This window comes from Grus americana, chromosome 13 (assembly GCF_028858705.1).
Source record: "Grus americana isolate bGruAme1 chromosome 13, bGruAme1.mat, whole genome shotgun sequence".
NCBI lineage: Eukaryota > Metazoa > Chordata > Aves > Gruiformes > Gruidae > Grus > Grus americana.
This window is the reverse complement of record NC_072864.1, coordinates 15652501-15675941: the sequence shown is the minus strand read 5'-3', so window position 1 is coordinate 15675941 and position 23441 is coordinate 15652501. Positions and strand designations below refer to the sequence as shown.

The window sequence follows — 23441 nt, the reverse complement described above, 5'->3', positions numbered from 1 at the left end:
CACCCACTGGCCTCAACGCCTCCGTTCCAGGCTTCTGAGAGAATCCCACAGGAAGTTTCGTTTTGGGTTTTCTTTTTTCTCTTTTACTAAAATGACTGGATGTTGTTCCTTCTGGGTATGGTGAATGTGTGACTAAGCCTCCAGGCACACACACTTAATTCTGCAGAAGAATAAGGAATGGAAATATCCCTCCTTCAGTGTGATGCCTTTTGAGAATTCAGCTGGGGCTCTGGCTAGGTGATTCTCCTTCCTTCTCCTCAGGTCTTTATTGTCTTCTAAATTCCTTAAAGCACCTCTATTCTCTTAGGTAGGACTAATTCTTACTTCATATGGCCGTTCCTATAGCCTAAAGTAGTACCTCTTCTTTCCTGTTGACTGTCAGAAGCAGAATACATTGCCATTTTCTCCTCTGATTTCTTGCTTTAACTCTTTATTTTCAGTGAGAGCTTCCATACTTGTTCTCTCAGGGGAGAGTTTTAAGTTCTTCAATAAGGTAAATGCTTTGAATTTCATCCCATGAGGGCAGGTCTTAGTTCCTTTGTAGAAGATAATGAAAAATCAGCATTTGTGATGATGGCAAATGGTACCTTCAACAGGTGTCTATCGCCTGCACACATGCTAATATCAGAGACCTTTATGGTATGCATCTCAGGAATAGATATATTGTTATTAGGAATAATTCATTATCTTACCCTTCATTATAGGTACAAGACCTGAATTCTGATATCATTTCACATGGAAACTATTGGTGTTTCACTCAGATTTCTCAAGGCACGAGTGCTCTCTGTGCCTGCCTAGCACAGGAGTTTTCAAATAATTATGCTGTCTTTTAAATGGTGATAAATCCCTGTATTTCAAGAACAGAGTTTACTTAACTTCATTGGCTTCAAGTCATCTTGTTAGCATGCTGTGCACAGGTAAAATACCGTTTTACTAGAGCAATCTTCAGTGCACAGTGGATGTGGAGTAATCTGCAGATGTCTGGACAAGAGCTGCTTCCCTCCAATTCTTGAACACATCTACATTTCTTTTTTAAACACCTCATTGATTTTTCTTTCTTAAACAGAAAAGAAGTTGAAGATTAGGACAAGGTACAGTCAGAAAGAAAATGTAGGGAGATTAGATTTTAAATAGTGGGCATATACTTCAGAGTAAATAAGAAAAAGCAGAATGAAATCCAAGCAAATGGAAGCAGTGACGATGACATACAAAATACGTAACTTCTTTGAATGTTGGAAATCACTTCTTGAATTGAAGAAGACAGTGTGGAAACCTAGAGGAATTTCAGAAAAAAAAAAAAAAAGAAGATTTAACCCCAAAGTGGAAGGAGGAAAAGAACTATTAGCTTGTGATTAATAAAAAGTGAAAATATTTGGGAGGAAAAAAAGACAGAGCTGCAGAAAAAAATAATTCCTTTTTAATGTATGTATTTATGTTTGTGTGTGTATGCACGTGGATATAGCACCACAAAAGGACCATGAATATTTTGTTATATTTTGTTTGGTATTTTACTGTTGAATTTTGTTCAGAAAATCAGTTGGAGACAGCTAGATGAGGATCAAACAGCACTCAGAATTGCTTGGCAGTTTTAGCATTGGGGGGTTTTTTATATCCATAAGAATGAAAGAGAAAGCACATAACCCTTGAAAGTGCTGCTGTGTTCTGTCTTCCTCACCTACATTTCAGTATGGCAACCAACAAGGAAGAAATATCTGTGAATTCATCACCTGTGTTTCTAGGACATCTAACTGGGATCCAATCATGATGGTCTACAAAGGCAGATTGCCAGACAGACAAAGTTTTTGCCCCTATACATGGAAAGATCTGTATCAGAGGATTTGTATCAGGAGATTTTAAGTGAAGTCAATGGTCTTCTGTATGGAACATCACTAAAGGAATAAATAAAACATGCCTTTTTAGTAAAAGGTTGCTTTAACATCAATTTACGTTTGATTGTTATAGTTAGTTCTACGTGAGCTTTTCTATTTGGATAGGACTAAAAGGGGTTTTTTAGATGAGTATCACAAGTGGAGGTACCATTCCAGTATCTGGCACGTGTACAGCTCAAGACCATTTTTTATTCTATTATGATCGCATCAGAGGTAATGCTTTCATTTTTCTGAATGTATTTTTGTGCGTAGGAGCTTCAGTTTTGAATACATTTTATTAATTGCTTTTAATATGTCTTCTAGAGGAATGTGCATGTCTTGAGAAACATGACAAGTTGTTTAGTACTGAGATTTCTCATTGCCTCTCATAATACCGGAAACACTTGTATTTCAGGCTGCTCTTTCACTTACAATGAATTTATCCTTATTTTGTACCATAGTTGTTATGAACAACGCTTGTTTAACATTTACAACGGCAAATGTTTAGACTTCAATTAAATTTCCATCTTGAATGGTGTTACTATATTTGGCCCACCTAGATTATTTGGACTGAAGAAGCAAAGGAGGTGGCATAAAAAGTTGGAAGAATGAACCCTATTGTGCTCCTTTACTCAGTTCCTTTTCTCCTGCACACTTTCTTGGACTCAATTCCTTCTCTTTGTTCTCCCCCGCACCCCTTCTCTTCCCTTGTAAATGCACTTGAATGGAGGAATATTTTCTTTGTAGAACAGGAAACCATTTCCAGATTTAAAGGAGGACAGTCTGGAAAGCCCATGGGAACAATAGTTACTTCAGAAAAGAAACCAGAACCCTCTGATGTTAATACTACTACTTTGTGCCAAGATTAGAATTAAATATCTTGACTTAATGGGGAATGAGCTCTCAGCTGAAGGCCTGCTCATCTACTCTCTTATGTCACCTAGATACTCTCACCTAGACGCTTAGCTGTTACCTCCTCAGTCTAGGCACCTTTGTTGTCACCAAATGTCAAGACAAAACTTTAAAAAGAGATAACTGACCCATTAATAATGTTCTCGAAGCCATAATACCCACAAAAACAGTAGTAGAGGGTCATATTTGGTACCACAAATAATACAGCGTTGCATTAAATCTACTGCTCTCCATTTACTGAGAATGGAAGTCTGTTCTTTTGACATTTTTTTAAAGAGGATTATTAATGACCAAAAAATTCAGCTCTTACATGTACTTCTGAGAGCTAATCTAGCTATAGTTATTTTGTGGCCTGTATGAAGCTGTTTATTAACCTCGGTCCGTTATCAGGTGGGGTACTCTATCACAAGAGCCATCGCCTTAGTTAAGCTGCTCTTTTGCATGCATTGTCTCAGCTGAGGCTAACAATAATACTCAGAGGAATTCTGAAATCTGCCGTCTTCTCTGAGGGGTGGGCACGCTAAGCAGAGTGTTTTGTAAGTTTGTGAAATGGTGTGGAGGAGTTTGCACTGGGTCTGTGAATAAACAAAGACATCCTGTCTCCAGATCTGTTAGTAAGTAGCTCTCAGAAGCACCAAAATCAATTAAAAAAATGAATCATTTGTCTGTGTTTAATCTAACTTTAAAGGTTTGAAATGGAGTTGAGCTGAAATATTGTCCTCCTTAGCTAGTTACTTAGGGAACCCTCATAACAGAGGTAAGTGTTGAACAAGGCACAGAACTTAGTCAGCTTTGAAGTTTTAAAGAAGAGGAAGGTTTCAAGTTTTAAATGTGACCACATGAATCATTCACCGCCCAATCCCGTTTTTTCTCTTCCAAGGTTTTTTGTGTTGTGTTTTGTTTTTAAAGTTGGGAGCCCTCAGCATGTGTATGCCAGTGTGTTTGAGAGGACGTGTACGTATGTGTGCTGTGTGCGTCTGCCGGAATAGATTCCCAAGAAAGAGCGCTGCAGAAATCCAGCTGCTTTTCCATTAACAGCCTTGATTTCCGAATGGACTCCAGGAGGATACTTTCTTGAGCTGCCTGGGGATAACTAGCCAATCCAAACTATTTCTTTTTATATGGTTGGCTGTGTCAAGTTTCGGCCAATGGAGTATAGCCTTCTTCCTATTATCATGTTAATCACCCATTGTTATTTTAGCCTAGAAAGCCCTGCCTATGTGCAAACACATACTGCGTACAGAATTCATGGAATACGCATAACATCCATAGGCTGGTGCATTTGTTATTATGGTATTACAGCATGTTCATTAACCTCCAGCAGGCTAACTTGTTGCCATTGATGACATGGGAAGTAGTTAAGAAGCTCTTGGCAGCACCTAATTTGTTCTTTCCTCAGCAGGTGCTTGAGGAAATTGGATCCCATGCGCAGAGGGGGTGACAGCAACTCCTCTGTTTAACTCAAAACTTCTGACTTATTACTGCTGTCCTAAAAATGGGATTCTATACCTAGGTGTGGGGTGCAGGTTGTAAGAAAACGTGCATCTAAAAGTGCACAAAAAATACCCATAAAATATTTTGTTTCAAAAAGTTAAGAGGATGTTGTTTACTAGATTGGGTTTCTGAGTGCTAATGGCTTGGGATTCTCATCCATTCCTCGGCTAACTGAGCTGGTGGCCAGCACGCGGAGATTTCACATACGTTCTGCTGGCATCCGCTCTAGCCGTAAGGATATGGACTGCACGCTCATGCTCATGCCTGGTGGCAAGTGTTGCAGTAGGAGTTATTCTCTAGGAAGAAGTAGGCACAAAAGGCCCAATTTTTCTAAATTGCATGTCAAAAGATGTCTATTTAGATAGCATATTCCCATGCAGTAAATGAGCATGCACATTAGACCAAAGCACCATAGTCCTGCTTTGGGAAATAGTTTTCCAAGTGTACAAAAGCTTAGCATTAGTGTGTTGATTTTTTTTCCTAACATGGATGCCTAACTTGTCAACATGCATTTTAATTTCTACAAATGATTTCTTGGATATTTTCCTGTCATGTTGCACAAGTACATGCATCACTGTCAATCTGAGTGCAAACCCCATTTTCCCTATTTGAATAAATGGTTCATGTAATTGCCTCTTCACACTATCTCCTGACTTCCGCAGCTAAGCCTCCCTGGTATGGCTTTGAGACAGAGAAAATACACAACAGATTGTGCTAGGAAACCGTTCTTTGTACTAATGCGGTTTTTCCAGGATTTCTGATGGGAGACCATTGCAAAATGTATTTTTTCCTGTTGTCCTTCACTTCCCCAAATAACTACAGGTGTTTTGCCTACTGTATTTTGAGTTTAACTAAAGATGGAATTTTTTGAGAAAGTCGATCTTTTTCTGAAAACAGAGTTACCTTTCAATGTGTTTTATTTCACTCCGCAGGAATTTTTACTGCAAAGGGTTAAATGACACGAGCAATCTGATTATGGCTCAAGTAGTCAATCAGATTTTCAAGTACTACCATTTGAAATTTTTTAAGCTGAAATAAAAAAATTCTCCTAAAGAAGCAGGGTGTTAATTAGAGATCATATTTATAGTCCAAGAAAAGCCCAGCCCAACTTGCTGTCTTCTTGGGGATATATGAGCAGAAAATGCCTCAGTGGAAGAAAGTTGAAGCACGTAACATGCTATATTCATGATCACACTTGCCTTATGCTACAGTGCAGTTTTCTCTAATCTCTTTTTGGTTATTAAACAGAAAAAGACCTATCAATGCATCAAGTGCCAGATGACCTTTGAGAATGAGAGAGAGATACAAATCCATGTCGCTAACCATATGATTGGTAAGACATTCTTTAAACTAGGCCACTCATCGGCTGCTTGTTTTTTGCTACTCTTTGAAATTCACTATTCTAATAACTTGTTAATATTCATGCTGTAATTTATTTTTTTTATCTTTCAAGGAAAATGATTTTGATGTAATGATTCTTCACTTCAAAGCTTTTTAAATATGTGGTTATAAAAGTGTTACTGCTGAGCTTTTTTCCTTATCCTTTTGAGTCCTCATGTAGCATTTTCATTTATATTAAAATCAAACTTTTGACAGTATCTTCCATTTGATAGCATAAATTTCTCTCTATCCATGTAAAAAGTACTTGCCAGTTGTCAACCACTTAGGAGCAATTATGTTTCAATTTTGTATGTCATGACATTGAATAGATTTAACTGCTAGCATTTTCCCAGCTAAGTGTGGTGAATTCCTGAGGAACATTGTCAAAACAAAACACTTACAGAGTTATTTCAGTGAGTATTTTTCTTCTTTTTCCAACAATTCTGGACTTCAGAAAGTTCAACTTTTCAGACGTACAAATGTTTTAAAAATCAGTGCTTGCTGCCTTCTACTACAGTCCCGTCACAAGTTTGTAGTAAAGTGTTATTGTAATCTGATGGGTTGTATTTCTGCTGCAGCTGTATGATTGCTTTTCTGATGAATGCAAAGAAATGTTTTTCCTGTCTGTACAGATGTTATAAATATATGTGTTGGCCCAAGAGGTCAGTTTATTTTGATGCGTAGACCACAAAGGAGTTACTACACATGCCACTGTAGGCATGTGTTGGATGAGATCCTTCAAGGACCCTACAGTGCACTCTGTGCGTCTCATATGTTCACGTGCAGCATTTATCTCCCATAAGCATAATGGTTTTCTTTCAACAATTTTACATTTAGGAAACTATTCTCCCATCAATGCATGTATGTAACTCCTATTATCTCTGAAGCGAATTATGCATAAATACCAGAGAGAGAGAAATACGGACTGACATAGTCTTCGCACCCCCACCCCCAAATGAAAAATATAAATGTCAGTCACAATAATTTTCATCCAAGAGCCAGGCAGGAGTTTGAAGTCAATGTCAAGCAGGTTAAGATGAAGATATCTAAAAATGTTTGCTTTTGTAGCAGGTGTTAATGTAATCTCTTGTTTGCAAGCTTGAAGAGTGGGATCCTTGTTAATTGGACCATAGTGATTTCATACAGCTCCCCCTTAGATTTTTTTAAAGAAGCCTGAAAGAAAGAAGTCCTTAGGCAAGCTTAGCACTTGTTTCAACTGAATTTGTGATCCAGTAGCTAATAAATTATTTTTAAATACAAAGGTCATGAAGTACTGAGTTGAGGTTCTGCTTGATTCAAGATGGGAATTCTTTTTCCTTTTGGAAAGATGTAATGTCTTCATTTTCCAGTAATTGATGTGTGTTTATTTATGTATATCCCCAAATTACTGCTGTCTGGAATAATACACAATATGTAACACATTACAAGGTTCACTATTAGTGCTATTGGAAAACAACAGTGGTAGAAGACATAGGAGGCTGAGAAAAGTGTGGTGCTACTGTTTGTGAAAACTGTACCTATTGTTTCCTTGAAGCTGTACGTAAGTTACTATACATATTTGGAAGAAGCCTATATAAATATAAAGGTGCATATGGACTCAGTTCTGTACACTTATGACATTGTAAATGCCAGGACATGGAAAGAAAATACATGATTATTCCATTGTGGAGTCATGTTGTTGTGTCTCTCTGCTGAGATACGGACTGAGAATGTTCATTAAGTTCAAGTCATCACATTTTTTTATGGTGGAATTTAGGAAAGAGTGAAGTATAGAAACTAATGAGGAGCCAAGCTCCCTCTTGCTCTGGGCATCTCAGACAGTTCACAAGACACTTGGGCCCCCTCTTTTTCAGGACATGTGACTGCCTCAGAAAAGGCGTTGTCAGTGATTCTACTGTTGGTATTTGCTCTTTACTGGGGAATACTGAAGGGGAAAGGAGAGACTAGATGTCACCGCTTCTCCAGCAGTAAATGCTGTGTAGATTTGTGGTGTTAACTTGCACAGTGCTGAGTCAGTAACAGTAAGAAGAGTGATGGATTGCCTCTCGGGCTTGCTCCTGTGCCCTTTGTTCAAAGCCCAAGAGCCTTGAGCCCTTACAAGGCCATAGGAGAGACTCCTTATCACTCAGGCTGGTTTATTGCTTATGAAATAAGGGGTGCAAGAGTTTCCCTTCTCTGTGTTCGACCAAGTCTGGCCAGGTGGGCAGCAAGAGAAAGAAGCTAATATAACTGTTTCTGCAGCCCAGGTCTGCGTCACAGGGTTTATTAATGTCATCGTTGTCAATTTAAGGTCTACAGATGAGGATTTGTTTGTGCTGGGGGGGCACTGAGATCCCAGGTGAACATACAGGTGTCTGGGGGCTGGGGGGGGAGCTTGCTCTCAGACTGTGTCTCCTCAGGAGCTTAGGGTCAGACTCATCTCAATGAACTTGTATCTGTCTAAAATTAAGGTGTCTGGTTTAATATAGTCATTGAGGTGCCGCCTGGGGAAAATGAATGATTGATACCAATCTAAGATAAGAGTTTGAGTAGGATAAGCATTTCCAGGGAGAGATTTTTATCTCTCTTTTGAATTTGAAGTGAGCCAAGACAATGAAGTTAGCCTTGACATGTAATTTTTAGGTAAAAAAACCCCTTGGCTTGGATAATCCAAGACCTCTCAACAGCACTTTCTTCTCATACTTTGAGAAACATAAAATCAATAGTTGAGATATCCTAAGCACTTGCTTACAGTTTTATTCTGCTCAAGTGACTGTCAACAAAGGAATCCCTGCTCTGTAGCAGCGACGTCTCTTAAGTATCAGTGTCTGTAATATGATTAAAGAATTCAGTTGTTTCTTAGATCGTAGTCTTAAAAGGTGCTTCCAGTTAAGTTGGCTGTGCCTTCCTCTTCAACCTCTCAGCTCCTCAGTCTGGAGTCAGAGGCCCTGCTCATAATTCATGGAGGTAGGGGGTTTATTTTTTTCGAAGCAGTATGCAGGGAATTTCCAGTGCTACTCCCACACACTGCTTTGAAAAATTACCCTTCTGCACTCTAGCCCTTCATATCCTGTGCACAAACACAGAGGCACACTGGGTTCTGCGCAGGGTCCCTGGGGAAGGAGCAGGCTGGAGACATCCCCAGAGGAGGTAAATGGTAGATGTTTTGTTTCATTTTACACTGGGGCCTGTAGGAGGGCTGTAAGCAGCAGAACAGACCTCTTTGGCTGTGGTTAGCCAGGAAAGGATCTGTTTAGAAATGTTTTCAGCCGGGGGCGGGGTTCGAGGTGGAATTTTTTTAGAGAGTAGAGGTCTTTGAAACTGTGCACTGATGGGGCTCCTTTGAAACATTTCCATGCCCACAGAAAGGGGGATCCCCCTTTGAAACATTTACAGGCATTGGGGAGTCCACCTGGGAGTATATCAAAAACTTTCAGTAGTTCTTGCTGCCTCTGTACTTGCTTACCTCCTGTTGCGCTGACCTGGCAATGTTTAAAGCTTCTCCCCCTTATCTCCCCACCTACCACTGCCTCTGATGTGCAGTCTCTCTTAGAGGCAGGGGAAGATGGGCGTACGCAGCCGTGGGCTCTACGGGGGGCACTGAGCAGCCATGGCAGCAGCCAGAAGCATGGAAATCTGTCAGTGCAGCTGCTCCCCGGTGGCTAGTGGGGCTGTGGAACTTCAATCTCCATCACGGGGCCACTGCTGAGTCCCCACGGTACGTGAGCGGTGGCTGCCCCGAGGAAAGGGCCCCAGCACTCCCCCCTCCCACACTGCCAAGGGAACCCCTGCTCAGAGCCCTGCGCAAGGAACATCCGGATTTGTCCCCGGGATTTCCTACTGGGTTTTTACAGCTGTCTTGTTCCCACCCAGCTGGGCTGGATGCCCTAATTAATATTTTTCAGGGTGCACAAAATTCCACAGGCTTGTTGCTCTCCAAGCAGGTCAGGCCACCCAGTATCAAGGGAAAGTGCATTTGGATTTATGCTGGGGCTCTTAGCTGTTTGGGTAAGAGAAGTGGACATAGCAGTACTTCTCTCCATCTCGGTTAGATGAGGGATGTTTCCTATTTAATGTTCAAAAAAGATGAACGACTGTCCCCACCCTTCTTTCTCCCTTTCTCTAAGAAACTCTCCTGGCAAATGTGCACAGGAAACTCAACTGGGGCGCAGTTAGTGCTGGAACAGGGAAAATAATGAGTCTTGGTCGTGCTCTAACACTGGGATTGCTGCAGGACCTTCCTGCCTCTGGCTCCGGAGGAGTGTAAGTGTTTGTGGGCTCACGAGAGGCTGTCTGACTCCTCAGAGCTCAGCAGAGCCCTTCTCTGGTGCCGCTCCTGTCCGTACACGTGCAATTGCCAGGGCTCCCAGTAAAATTCACATATGAATGCCAGTGAGCAGCGAGGGCGGGAGGTGGGGGCAGGCTGGCTGTGTTGCGGTATGTGCGGTGTGAAGCATGAGGCCCCTGTTTGTGCTTTGAGAGCCACTGGGGACAAAAGGGAGTGCTGGAAGGAAAACTTCCAGAAGTCACATTGAAATTGTTCAGTGGTCTGGTTCTTGGACTGCTGTCTGGGTAAATACCCCCCTGTTTGATGTGATGGGGACGACCAAATTAAACACCGTGTTTGGAGGAACAGGGAGAGTTTTCTGAGTACTGCTCTAAGCCATGGCATGTCCTACATTGTATGTGGTGTAGGACTCCAAGTATCTGAATTACCTTTCCTGCCCTTGCAGATCATGTTTCAAGTTCTGGAAACACTCTGCCAGAATTAAACACAAAGAGGAGGGATAACATCCATCCAAACTTATGTTTCTTTCAGATGCATACAAGAATTCTAAACAAAAAATTACCAAACATAGGTTCCTTATTTTGTTAACATTTAAAAATAACATAATATTTAAAAATAACAAAATAAGTCTGTTGCTCATAAGAGGTCAAACTGCAGTAATAACCACAGAAATAATTTCCTAAAAAGCTGTAATTTAGAAAGCTGATTTTATGTTCGAAAGAATTAGCAGTTGATACCAAGCTCAGTCACTGAGACGAAACCAGCACAGTGGTGAAGGGGTTAAGATAGTATTCAAAATCAAACATAAACCTATATATTCCCAGTTATCTTTTCTTCTGTTTAAAAAGTGAGGCAAACAATTTTATATCTTCTGATTTAGAACTCATAGTTTTAATAAATTCAGATCTTAACAAAATTGCTAATTTATATGTTATAAAAATAAAAATTTTGACTCATTTTGGATGGTCTGGGACTCCTGCCTGTCACAGTAGATTCTAAGTGCACATGTATGTGAAAAGGATGTAGATAAGGATCATTTTTGCAGAATTGACTTTTATACATATGGAAATACTAGCCCTGGGCATCTCTGATGAGGATGTGAAACATTTCTGCTACTCAGGCCTGATCTTGTGAAGCGCTTTGTTCCTCATTCTCATTGATCTGGGAGTTGAGGACAGCTAACGCTTCTCAGAATCTCTCTTATAATAAAACATCTTTTATTTTATATGAAATAAATGTAGTCAATATTGGAAGAAGGGCAGCTTTAATTCTTGTAAAATTTCTGGGTTTCTTTGTATTTTGTTGAACACAGTACTTGAATTCTAATTGATTTAAAGTTTAAGGGTGCTATTTGGTAAATACTTTCCCTTCCATTAAGATACCATCATGACATTGTGTCCTGAGACAAAACTGTTTAATTCTTGAGGGAAACTCTTCAGACCTAAGCGCTAGTGTTAGTTAAAGCATATACGTGGTAGCAATGATGATGACATTGTAAAGCACTATCTTGGTAATAGCTTTTCAGGCATTAAGGCAAATAAAAATGTGCCAGATTGTTTTTGAAGCATTAGATGCAAATTATCAACAGGAACATATTTCTGGACTCAACAGCTGAATGTGTGAATTAATTATGGACACATTAGGAACTCAAAAATTTTTTTTTAACTTCGATGTTTGTAAAGCATATTCCAAGTAATTGCTCTTTTAATGCAGAAATGAAGGTACAACCTTCATGTATTTACTCAGTGCTTGCTTCAATATCCAATTCTATGTGGACTTGCTTTAATTAACTATATGTACTAGACTTTCATTTTGCGGTGCCTGGCTATTGTGAGAGGCTAATTTTAGGGGAAAAAAAAGCTAAGTGTACTTATCTTAATGGATGAACAACATACATGATGTTTCCACACACACACAAGAGCTTTAATCCCACCGTGTGCGAGTGCTGTGGGCTGGCTGGAGTCCTGCCGGCGCCGCTGCAGAAGACTTTGCCCAAGTGGAGCTTGGTGCTGGCTCTTGGGCGGAGGGGTTTGTTTGTGCCAATAGGTCCTCGTGTTATTCTGTCCAACTCTAAGCCCTGGGTTTCTATTTTTTGTGTTAATTATTATTAGCGTTAAGCACTCGTGCACTTGTGCAAGTAGTTAAATAACATTGTAATGAGTATAGTGTATAAAAGGCTAGAAATGTTTCATTTTAAAAGCCACACTTTTTAACAGTGCAGTCACACTGAAAGCCAAATTGCCATTGCTAACAGGCAGAAGCAGCTCCCTTTAGTATAAACAATATTGGCCCTTAATATAATCTATTACTTAATTGGTTTCTTATTTTGAAACTGGTTTAATAACGTTACATTTTTACTGTCCCTTTCTTTCTAAAGCTGGAAACTTCATTATCCAAAATCTTCATAATTTTATCCAGTCGTACTGTGCAGATGTGGCCTCCTGCAATTGTTATCTATGCATATTTGTTCATACAAATTACTCCGTTTCATGAGAATGTATTTTGTTTTCCTTGTTTATCTACCAGGAAAGAAATAACATTTCCCTTAATGTATTCATTCACATATTCCTTTTGCATTTTTCATTTCATTTACAACTTGGTAATAGTAGTTCAGTTTTCACTGACATTTTTATAGCTGCTATGACAACATTCCTGTTTTGCATGATACATGCATAATCGGCTATGATCACAGTTTTACATTGCTTTCATTCTTTCTTAACTGTGTTAAGATTCCTTACAGCCTCCAAACTCAATTTTCATATGCAGTTGTGATTACACCTGTTTAAACATTTTCCTGGTAGTTTCATATTTATTCATAAAGGGAGCAGTTGATAAAACACCTTTTCTGCAATCAGTCTGAGTTTTAAGTGTGATGTTTCTTCAAAGTTATCCTTAGCAAGCACCTCAATCTATTCCCAGCCTTTCAACATCAGTTAGGCAGTGTGGCAAAAAATGCTGGTTTTCAGTAAACTTTGCCCTGTGTAGCAGTAATTTCTCTAAATGTGTATCTTGTTCTTCATTTTTATTAATGCTATTAACCTTGCAAACCGTTGTACATTTGTATTTAAGAGCCTGCAGAGATGCTTTCTGCCTGTTTCTCAGATATTTTATATGCGTGTGGCCATGTATCTCCTAAGTTCACGAATTTCTTAGCCCCTCTTTGCTAATCTTGAATCTGGAAAACAAAGCAAATCCTCACCATATGGAGTTCGGGTTCTCCCTGCAGATGGCAAAATGACTCTACTCCTTCCCAGTGGAGAGGTCAGCACCCCTCTGTGTCCTACTTTTGAGACAAAGCACCAGAATATTTCTTGGGGGTGGAGGAGGGAGCAAACCCTCCATCATTTCTAGGTGTAGTCTTCAGACTTCATATAAATAATGTTTTTAGGTAGTTCTTCTTCTCATGGGAATTGTGGGACTAATGGCTGTATCAGTTCTGTCCTAAAGTCTAGGTGTTGATGATTTCTTTAATGGGAGCTTATTAACAGATACCGGTTTTACCTGGAGAGATTAGATGCTACCCCCATTTCTTCTTTATTTGCCAAATGAATGTATTGGTTTGGAAACATCAGGTACCAGTACTACCTTTCTTGACTGACAGAAAGCTTTGTGCCTTTTTGTGAGAGATAGCTGAAATATGAGAAGTGAATAAGGAACAAAGAAATGAATGTTTAGTGAAGCTGGAAAAACCCATACTGGGTTAGTTAGGAATTAGCTAGGTGGTAAAATACTCTTTTTACCTCTTTGGGGAAACCTAAACAAAGTTCCAGTCTGTTTCCAGTCATAGGAAAATGGGAAAAGAAAGTATATAATATTAATAAACTATAATTAAATTCCTTTTCTACTATTAAAATTCTGGATTTCATTCTTTCTGAAAATCTGGTTCAGTATTCAGCACTTCTGAGCATTTGACCTAAGGTGTTTATTTTTCTTCTTGTTTTTATTATGGAACAACCCTCTGGGTTTGAATCAGTGAGGGTACTGGTGTACATAGACTGAACTGTAACTCTAGTTATCAGAGAAAAATTATTTGTCTATATGTTAAAGGTCCAGATTTGTTCCTCCTGTTACTTGGTTGACTTCAAAGAGAGACAGTTGGCTGTTGCCTTTAATTATAGTTCAACCTAAACAGCATCCTTAACCTTGGGGAAGATTTAGCCTGGTCTTGTAGAACAAGAGGTTACCGACTGACATGGCCCTTAAAAAAAATTTCTTCTGTTTTGTCATAGCCTGCTAGTCAGTCAAATCAAACACAGCCCTCCCTGTATGGCCTGTTTGGGGTACTGGCACCTTTTTTTTTATTATTTGTGGAAGAAAACTTTTCTACCCTAAGGTTCCTTACAAGTCATCTCCATGAAGGAAACCCATGTAAATTATTTAAATGCTTTTACCTTTTTTCAGTGTTTCAAGGCTCCTGGCCTTTGCACAAATGGTCTGTTGTTTGTATCCAGATGTGCTTGCTTTGCAAAGCAAATTTTTGTCACAAACTCCTTTTTGTTCAATTTATCAGTAACTTCTGACAGCTTTGGGCCTTTGTAAGAATCAGAAGGTTTTTAGTTGAATATTTTGACTTGGCAGAGTCATTGTGTGCTATTTTAAAAATTAAGTTTCTTTAATTAAAAAATAAAAAACTTACAATTCTTGCAACAGCCAATAACCATTGTGTGATTGCACAGTAAGCTTGAGCAAGAAGACTTCAGGTTGTCCCTGTCAGACTTCCCTGCAGTAATGTCAAACTTAAAAGAGTTGGCAAACCATGATTTTATAAATGAAAAAACATTTCTCTCCTGCCACAACTGAAAAAAAAACCCAAATAAACAATGTGCACGAGTACCATGGTCTTCAGCAGACAGAGCTCTGTAGCAGGCCAAAACATCTCATTGGTCATGGTGTTTCCCATAGTTGTCTTTTTCAGCAATATGCTCTCTCCGGCCTCTCCTCTGCTTTGTGCTTTGTGGTTTGTCCTGCCGGCACAAACCCAGGGACAGATGGGGCGAATGAGGTCCTGACCCCGTGGGGAGGAGCTGAGCCTTTTTACCTCCTGCTTCCTGTAGGCACAGGCCAAAACCAAGTCGGTCTGGCGTTTCCTTCTTTTGCACCTCCTGAATTGGTGGAGGAGACAACCTCAAAAAATGGCATTGCAGGTGGGAAGTACACAGCACAATTCTGATTTGTATAAATCGCTACTTCAGTCAGTCACAGCCTGCTTGAGATTTAATCCTGCCTTCAGATGCACATCATCCATTGTCTGGTGGACAGTCTTAAAAAATGGCAAATCTTTTGAACATCGTGTGTGTAACTGTGAAGAGTTTAGATTTTAGGATGACTATATCTTATTCTGTATTCACAGGCAAGTTTTTTAGCGTGGGTCATGCTAGGCAGATCCATCAGGTTTAGGTTTTGCTCCAGGTACAGTTTCGGTGTTTTAAACGATCAGCATCAGCTAGCACCACTGGTATGTCCTCTGCTGTTATGTTTTGTACACATCAGCTAACACGTATTATTGGGGTATGGACAAATATTTCTTAAACCCCATGACTGTGAGTTATATCCAGGAATAAATATTGGCAACAAAAGTTAAATGATGAAACCTCATGCAATGAACAGTAACTGATTCAAGCTGGGCCGGATATAGATAGCTGAAGTTGAAGGAAAGAAAGTATTCCAGTGACATTTTCTCCTTTTTTAACATTCTAGACATGAATTTCCCTTTTCTTCTCTTTTTCTTAAAAAAAAAAAGAAAAAAAGGATAGAGCAACTTTTGACCTTTTGATTCAGTATTTGTTCTTAAAATCTAGTATTTGGGAGGTAAAAAAGGAAAGCAACACAACCCTCCCTACCCCTTTAAAATCTTTTAAAACTGTTAATAGCTGTGCCTCCACTTATAGAAGAACATCAATGGAGAGAATTTCCTTTCGAGGCTAATTCTAATTTGCCAGAAACTGAAATCAGCAATATCTGTGTTAAACCTAAATGATGAACTTTCAAGGAATGGGGAATTTAAATTATGAGATGTTAGTTGCTTAGTTTACTTTATATTGCATTTGAAAATCTAGAGGGAGAATGTTAGATTTTATAATCTAAGCCTTTTTAAGTTATATATCCTTTGACAAAGAAAAATTAAAAAAATACAGAGAAAAATCAATCTATAACTTTTGTGTGTGTGTGTGTGTAATTACAATAATTCAAAAATAATGGTCTGAAATTTAAGTCTGTAGTCCTTTTAAAATATTCTGAAAAAGAGGAATCATAATGTACTACCCCAGAGTTATACATAAATCCAATGCTACAAAGATACTTAAGGTATCAGAAGAATTAGATACATTATTAGAGCATTATTAAAAGGAAATATAGGGTTTTTCATGTTTTCATTGAAACTTGTAAGGATACTCTTTGGTAAGTGTGTTAGCAGTGTTAACATCCACTGTCAGGGCATCTAATGCCCAGGTGCCCATCATACGCTTTGAGGGAGATCTTCATGCATAAGGGTGCGGCTTTGGGTGCCAAAGAGTCCATGTAGAGTTGATGTAGGGAAAATTTGCTAGGTATTTTATGAACAGTCAGTTTTGAAACAAAAATATGCAGTTGCCTGTAAATGCTTCACTGCCAAGCAGCTCAAGATGGTGAAGGTTAGCAGTTCTGGAGTTCAGCGCAGACATTTCTTGTAAACTATTAACTACCGAGTGGATTGTGTTTTGTGCACTAGCAGTCCCTGCAATCTAAACATTGGTCTGCAATTTTAAAGAAAACAGTCATTTGTCATGCAGGCTAGGAGGCCAGATTTCAAGTAACACAAAGGTGTGGGTCTGTTACCTCCAGAACTGTGACTTAATACACTTTTATCATTAACACCTGAAAATATTGGGGGTTGGGGTTTTTTTTCCAGTGGAAATACTATTAGATCATAAGTGTACAAGGTGTAATTATATCTATCTTGCATCTTTATTCTTGTTTGAACATGACTTACTAGGGAAAGAACTCAAGAGACCCAAAATACTTATATTAAACAGCCTAGTCAAAGAGTTTTCCCATTTTCCTAAGGCTTAAACCGGGGAAGTGGCTGCCATTTGCAGGCTAGCAATACAGTAAAAGCACATCATTGCACACAACATTTTATTTGGACGGCTGTATAAAAATGGCAACACACTGTGAAATCCATTAACAGCAAAACATGTTAAATTCAGCAAAATGCATCTCATGTGGAACACTGAATAAGAAATTATAGTCTGAGTTTTACTAGTTGGTTATCAGAGTCTGTCTTGAATGAAGAAAATTGAATTTTTTTCCTTGCTTCTGCATATTAATAACAGTGAATGCTGTACATTGGGTTTTGAAACTAGTACACACCTGTAAATTCTTGTCCCACAGACTTTTCAGCGAGGTTTTCGCAAATCTAATCTTAATATCCAGGAGGAGCCTAAGGGAGCAGGTTTCACTCACACAAGTAGCTTTTACTGGCATGTGGGGTCCCACTTGTGTTCACTGACATTACTTGATTCAGAAATATTTGTAGGGGTAGGTTTTAGGTAATGGAAGAGTAAGAGCTCAAATGGGGAACAGATGGATCCTTCCCCCCTTGTCTCCCTGCCAGTGCCAGTGAGGACTGCAGTCTTGGCAAGCAAGAGCAGGTCCTTTGACTTGGGTGGGATTTCCATGGGTGGATTTTGCTGTGAATGTAGTAAGACTTTTCAGGGTTAATCAAATAGCATTTAAAAATTAAAAAAACCTCTTGCAAAGTATTTTGCATTTCCATTCTTCATCCTGTTTAACTATGAGATGTTGCTCTTTGAGGTAGGATGCCATTAAGTATTCTGGTAGAAAAAGAAAAAATCAGTTCACTCGTGCCTGGTAGAAAATGAAACAGCCATGTTAACTTTAGCTCTAATCATGAGATTAAAAGTCTAATGGGGAATAATACAATTTTCAGTCTTCAAAGCCAGCATCAATGACCTTTGGAGAGTTTTAACTTTAACAGCCTAATGATTTCTCTTCTAGAAGATGCAAAAGCCAGTCTTTTTCTTGACCAGGAAATGAAAAGTGGATGGATAAAGGCGAGTGCAAGTAGCCATACACTGGAGCAGGCTAAATGACTTTTAGTCATATTAGGTACAACTCATGAGAAGTCGTTTCCAGGCTTTATTGTCTGAGCCACCGGCTGCTCTGAAGGGAAGAAATGAACCCAAGGAAGAGCCATGGGGCTGGGGGATAGCATGGGGGGCAGCCCTGCTCCTCCGCCCAGCTGGCCCTTGGTGGCGGCGCCTCTCGGCAGCGGGGCTGAGCGTGCACGCCGCTCGCCCTCAGCAGCTTTGCTGTCGTTTGGGGCTTGTTTCCTGTGTAAGAGCACTGGAATTTCTTGTTTCAGTTCCTGTTTGCTGCATTTGCGAGCTCAGGCTGTTGCTCTTTTGCCAAGCTGGCAGCGCGCGGGGGTGACTTCCTGCGCAGGGGATGTAAAAGTGATTCTCTGATTCTTCCTCTGCAGCCATTGGGAGATAAAAGCCAGGACATTGGGGACTGCAAAGAGGGAGCCAAATTATATTTATAATATTAAAGTGAGTGCATTTGTGGTTTTGCCATTCTCCAGGGTTTTTCATAAGTAGAAAAACATGAATTAGCATTTTCCATTTCCATATATTGACTGGAAAAATAGCCTGCTCTCAATTAAGACCTATAGCTTTTGGGATATATGCAACAATTTTATAAAATATTTACAGCAAAATTTGCATTTTACATGGTATTACAGTTTTTCTTGTGTTTAATAGAAAGGACTTAGGCCTAAGAGAGGAAATCCATTCAGCGCACCAAAAGAGAAATAAATCTAAAATGAGATTGTTAGTATTCACAACAAGGAATGTCCAGTGCTGACTGCCACCGTCAGTAATTATCGCAGGTCACTTTCCCCAGCAGCTATTTGTTACAGCCGCTGTAAGGACCGTGCTCCTTATGCAGAGCTATTGCTATCCCTTTAAAACTGCCTTTGGAAGGGATTGGAGCTTTGTGCTAGACAGATAAGTAGAACATTTTTTACCAAATGTAAATGCGCACTGTAAAGAACACAGCTATTTCCTGGATAATTTGCAGTTGTATATTTTATGTTAATTTCACCGAAAATATTGCACCCCTGCCAGGTTTAGTAGAGACTCACTGTGATATGAATAATTTCTAGCGAATCATTTTTTTTTCTTCATTTAAGATTTGGCACCTTTTTAAGATTTTAATAATAGCAACAAGGAGGAAGATTTAGAACAAGTGAAACATTAGAGCCAAAGAAATTCACATTGAGAGCTAATGTAAAATAGCAAGAATAATTACATGGAAAACAGTTTCCACAGATGTTTTTCCTTGTAATGTAATAACTATTTACTAAACTGTTTATTTTAGGCCCTTGGTTTACAATAAAATATTTATACATGCTCTGCTGTAATAAAAAAATATTGACAAAATACTATAGAGATTTTTAAAAGACAATTAGTATTTCCCTGTCTGGAAAGTGAACACAAGAGAAGCAGCGCCAGCCTTTGCCATGCTCGCTGAGAGGAGATCCAGGGTTATCAGCAGCATCCCTTTCGGGTTTCTCAGTGTTCGACTCGGCTAAGAGGGAGGCTCCGGGCTTGGGACAAACCAGAGGGTAACTTGCTGACGAACATGAAAGCTAACACTAAAGACTGTGGAAACACGCTTTCCCACTTCATTTCAGTAAGAAGAGCTTTATTCAATTCCTAAAATATTATACAATAAAGTTATGTCTTGTCTAAGCAAAATGTGCCTGCTTTAGGAGCAGGTTTAAAGTTCAAGATGCCCGAATCCTGCATCTTGTTCTTAAAAACTTGTGTGGTACGCTGACTTCTCTGAAGTACTGCCTGTGGCACGTTTAAAGCTATTGCTTCATCTTGACTGACCCACATTTGCCATACACCTAATTCATAAAGTTACTCACGTGGCCGTAGAGTGTGTACGCTGTGTTACATAGGGGATAGCTGCACCTATGCAGATACAGTGGTGTCTTAGGGTACTGAAATAATAAGTTCAGCAATGTTGAAAGGTCTACAGATTCTGCTTTCCACATATAATCTTAAAATGTCTATTCTTCTATTCATGAATATATAGAAGAAACTTTATTTTCAGGTGTCTGCGGCCTTACATTTGAAAATCTTGAACACAGGGTAGTATCCCATAAGGAATTTGAGTTCCTCTGCCTGCCAGTTTCATAATGAAGGATTTTATTTTTTTTCTTCAGAAGTTATTCTACATCTTTTAGTTAACACCAGACTGCTGGCACACAGCAACTTTAAAAAGAGGCCTCCAGGACAAAAGAGAAGATACCTGTAATTTTGTGGATACAAGCCCCGCTGTCTGTTTGCATTTGAGCACTGTCAACATGTTAGAGGAAACTGAAGTCTAAACTCTGAGGAAAGACTGCATGGCTGGATCTGAACACCCATCGTTTGGGAAGTAGGAAGGTTTCGATATCTAGATCTGAATCCATATTTAGCAGTTCAGGCTCTACTTTCAAGTAGACAATTCCCTTGAGTTACCATGCTAGTAAGTTGTGAGCTTTATCATTGCAGAAGAAACAGGGTAGCTGGCTTGTGAAATGATTTGAAAAATGAATTTAAAATATTCCTATGAACCTCTTTTCTTGGTGAAACTCACCTGTTTCAAAATCAGTAGTGTGATTGACTACACAGATTATTGTCGTGCTGGGTTATAACGTGCACAAAAAAAGAACAGGACAGAGCAGAAAACGGCAAGCCTGAGAACTAAAACTGAACAAAAGAGGGAGCTAAGAAATCTAAAATGTTCAGTTTTAAGGCAGAATAATCATGGTTACCAGACGCCTTTTGTTGTAAACAGACTTTTTTTCCATGGTTGACTCTTATGTAGAGGCCAGTGCACGCAAGAGGTTTGTGAGCCTTGTACCATGCCATGCGAAACCACCATGGCCCTTTCCCATGGTTTGCCCTTGTGGAACCTAGCCACAACAGCTTTTTGATAATTAAAAATTGACTTTCTCTATGAAAGTCTGAATAATTTAATATCAAACTTACAATAAGAAAAATAGATGGTGTAATATGTGCAATACTTTCTGTAAATTAAACCAAAGTTGGGTTCTTGGCTTTTAGCCCTTTGCTACCTTCCTGCCTGTGAACTGTTGATACATTGCAGAGTGCTGCCAGGTTATGCAATTATTTCAGTGCAGCTCCTTTTGAGTCATCGGTAGCATCCAAAGCTAGCATTAAGGAAAACAAAGGAATTTGTGCTTGGAAGTCAGCATTACTTTGCACACACAATTTTTTTTCCCAAGGACTTATGTTATTGTGTAAGCTAATGATTTTGGTTTTAAGTTATATTCTCAGGGGCATAGACGTCCAGAATAATCGAGGATGTACTTTTAATACCGATCCTGTGCAATGTTAGGTCTCTGGTGGAAAAACTGGACCGATTGCAGGGCTTGAGCCTTGGATTAACCCCTTCTTGGAAGAACTGTTGATTTCCTGGTGCTGAATATATTTGTGAATTGATCCATATTACCTATGTGTAAATTATTTGAAATGAAAGTAAATTAGCCAGTTCCCTTCCCTCGTGCCTTTTACAAAGCCACTTAGTGTTTATCATAGTAGAAGCCATTATCTCTGTTAGTAATTTTGAAAACTAAGTACATCTGCCTCGGCTCTGCCCTTCGTTGGCTGAGCACGGCTCACCTGCTTGGCCCTCCCAGCTCCCCCCAGGTTCCCCCGGGGCTTCCCCTCTCCTCCCCGGGAAGGCTCAGCTATGGTTCTCTGTCTCCAGCCCAAAGCAGCTATCTCTTTGACTGAAGTGGGAATCCTGCAGAGGTAGGTAAAGCAGAAATGTGGGATGTGATATCTCCTGTGTGGGTCTGAGAGGAAAGGAGGGCATGTTTTGCAGTTTTGAATTTTTTTTTTTTTGCTATGGAGAGGAGTTTAGAAATTTCCCGCTTAAACTGGGCAATGTTACGAGTACTTCTGCATGGAAAATTAACATATTAAGAGAGGTAAATAAAGGAGCAGAGCAAGAAAGCACATGTAGAGGAAGACTGTGGAAGTTCTTTTTCCTGTTTTGCAATCCATGTGGTATGAGTTATAATGCAAACTTTTTCAAATGTACTCCAAAAACATTCACCTAGTATCCCTGCCACATCATTTAATGTAATGAAACAACTGGCAGAGCATGTTATTTTAATAAAGCATTGGCTGTTAGTGTCTCTTGTACTGAATCAGGAAGGGAGTTCAGAGGAACAGATATTGTGAAGAATCTGTCTCCAATTTTCCCTTGGAACTGCACTTCCAGGGTTTTTAAAGGTTTATGTATTTAATAGTGCAAATCTTCATTTTAGCTTTTCATTTGCTGCTCAGGATTTTTATTAATTTTGCAATGTTCATTTAAGTTGATCCAGCCCTTTATATCATTTCCAGCTTGAAATATTAGTTCAGAGATAAGCTTTGTTATTAAATGCTTAATCTTGAACACTTGTCTTATTTGGTAAGAATTATCTCTGAGAAGTAGGCAAAGAGAAGTTGACTGCTGTGGATTTAAAGCAGCCGTAACTGGAGTAGCCCAAGTACTAGTTTGCAAAGGTTGGCATCCCTTCAGTTTGCCATCGCAGCAGCTGGACTTCATTAAGTGCTGGTGTTAATTACTGGGAGAGCGTTGGTTCAGTATGCATGCAGCAACACTTGGGGTGACACACAAAACAGGAAAAGGGTCACCTTGAAATAGAAGCTTTGAAAAAAAAAGAAAAAAAGAAGAGCAGAGCCGCCACTAATTTTGTAACTGCATTTAGTTCAAACTGATGCTGAAACCAGTGAAATAAGCACTACTGTGCAGTCGTAAAAAATGTCTTAATTGCGCCTGCCATTGATGAGGCTAAGAAGGAATGTAGGCACAGTGCTGGGCTAACTTGCCCCGTAATAAAGGAAGATGTTAATGTCGTATTTTCTATGTGTGTGGCGTGAAAGAGAGACAGAAAATTCTTTCTGTATTCTCCGGAGTTTTCAAGCCATGTACAGTACGGATTGAGGAGGAATTATTCATAATTTCTTATACTGTATATAGTATTCTATGGAGAAAACCTGTTAAGGGCTTGTATCTAAGGGAGAATGTTTAGGGGATGAATGTCATGGAGAATAACATAAAACACGTGGCAGCATAAGACAAGTATTGCTTGGGAATGTTGTGTCCTAAAGCTGATGACATTCAGACAAAGCGGGCCAAGTCCAGCCCTGGTGTAAGCAGCTAGTGGTGCGCCCAACCCGGTATTCCCCCACCTGCTTAAGACAGGGATAAAAATTAGCTTTCGCTGGGCAATTGTCTGGATGCAGGAGCTGGGGGCCTGGGCTGGAAGGGGTGTGTGCGAGGACGTTGGAGGAGAATTAGGTTATTACATTTCCTCCTTAATTCTTCATCAGGGCTGCCGCCTGTATTTTCTACAGAAAAATCAATGCATTCTGATTCTGTAATTTCCCATGGTGCCTCGCCAGGCGTGCGGCGTGCCGTGGGAGGTG

General features: G+C 39.6%; 1 protein-coding gene across 7 annotated transcripts in view; it reads left to right on the top strand.

Annotated features, from left to right (window-relative positions):
- The window catches only part of ZNF423 (zinc finger protein 423), a 235642-nt gene that overhangs the window by 139423 nt on the left and 72778 nt on the right, over nt 1-23441 (top strand). For all 7 annotated transcript variants that reach the window (XM_054841008.1, XM_054841006.1, XM_054841009.1 and 4 more), the window contains one exon: nt 5523-5607. In XM_054841008.1, the coding sequence (XP_054696983.1) occupies nt 5523-5607 (85 nt within the window). The remainder of the gene's footprint in view (nt 1-5522; nt 5608-23441) is intronic.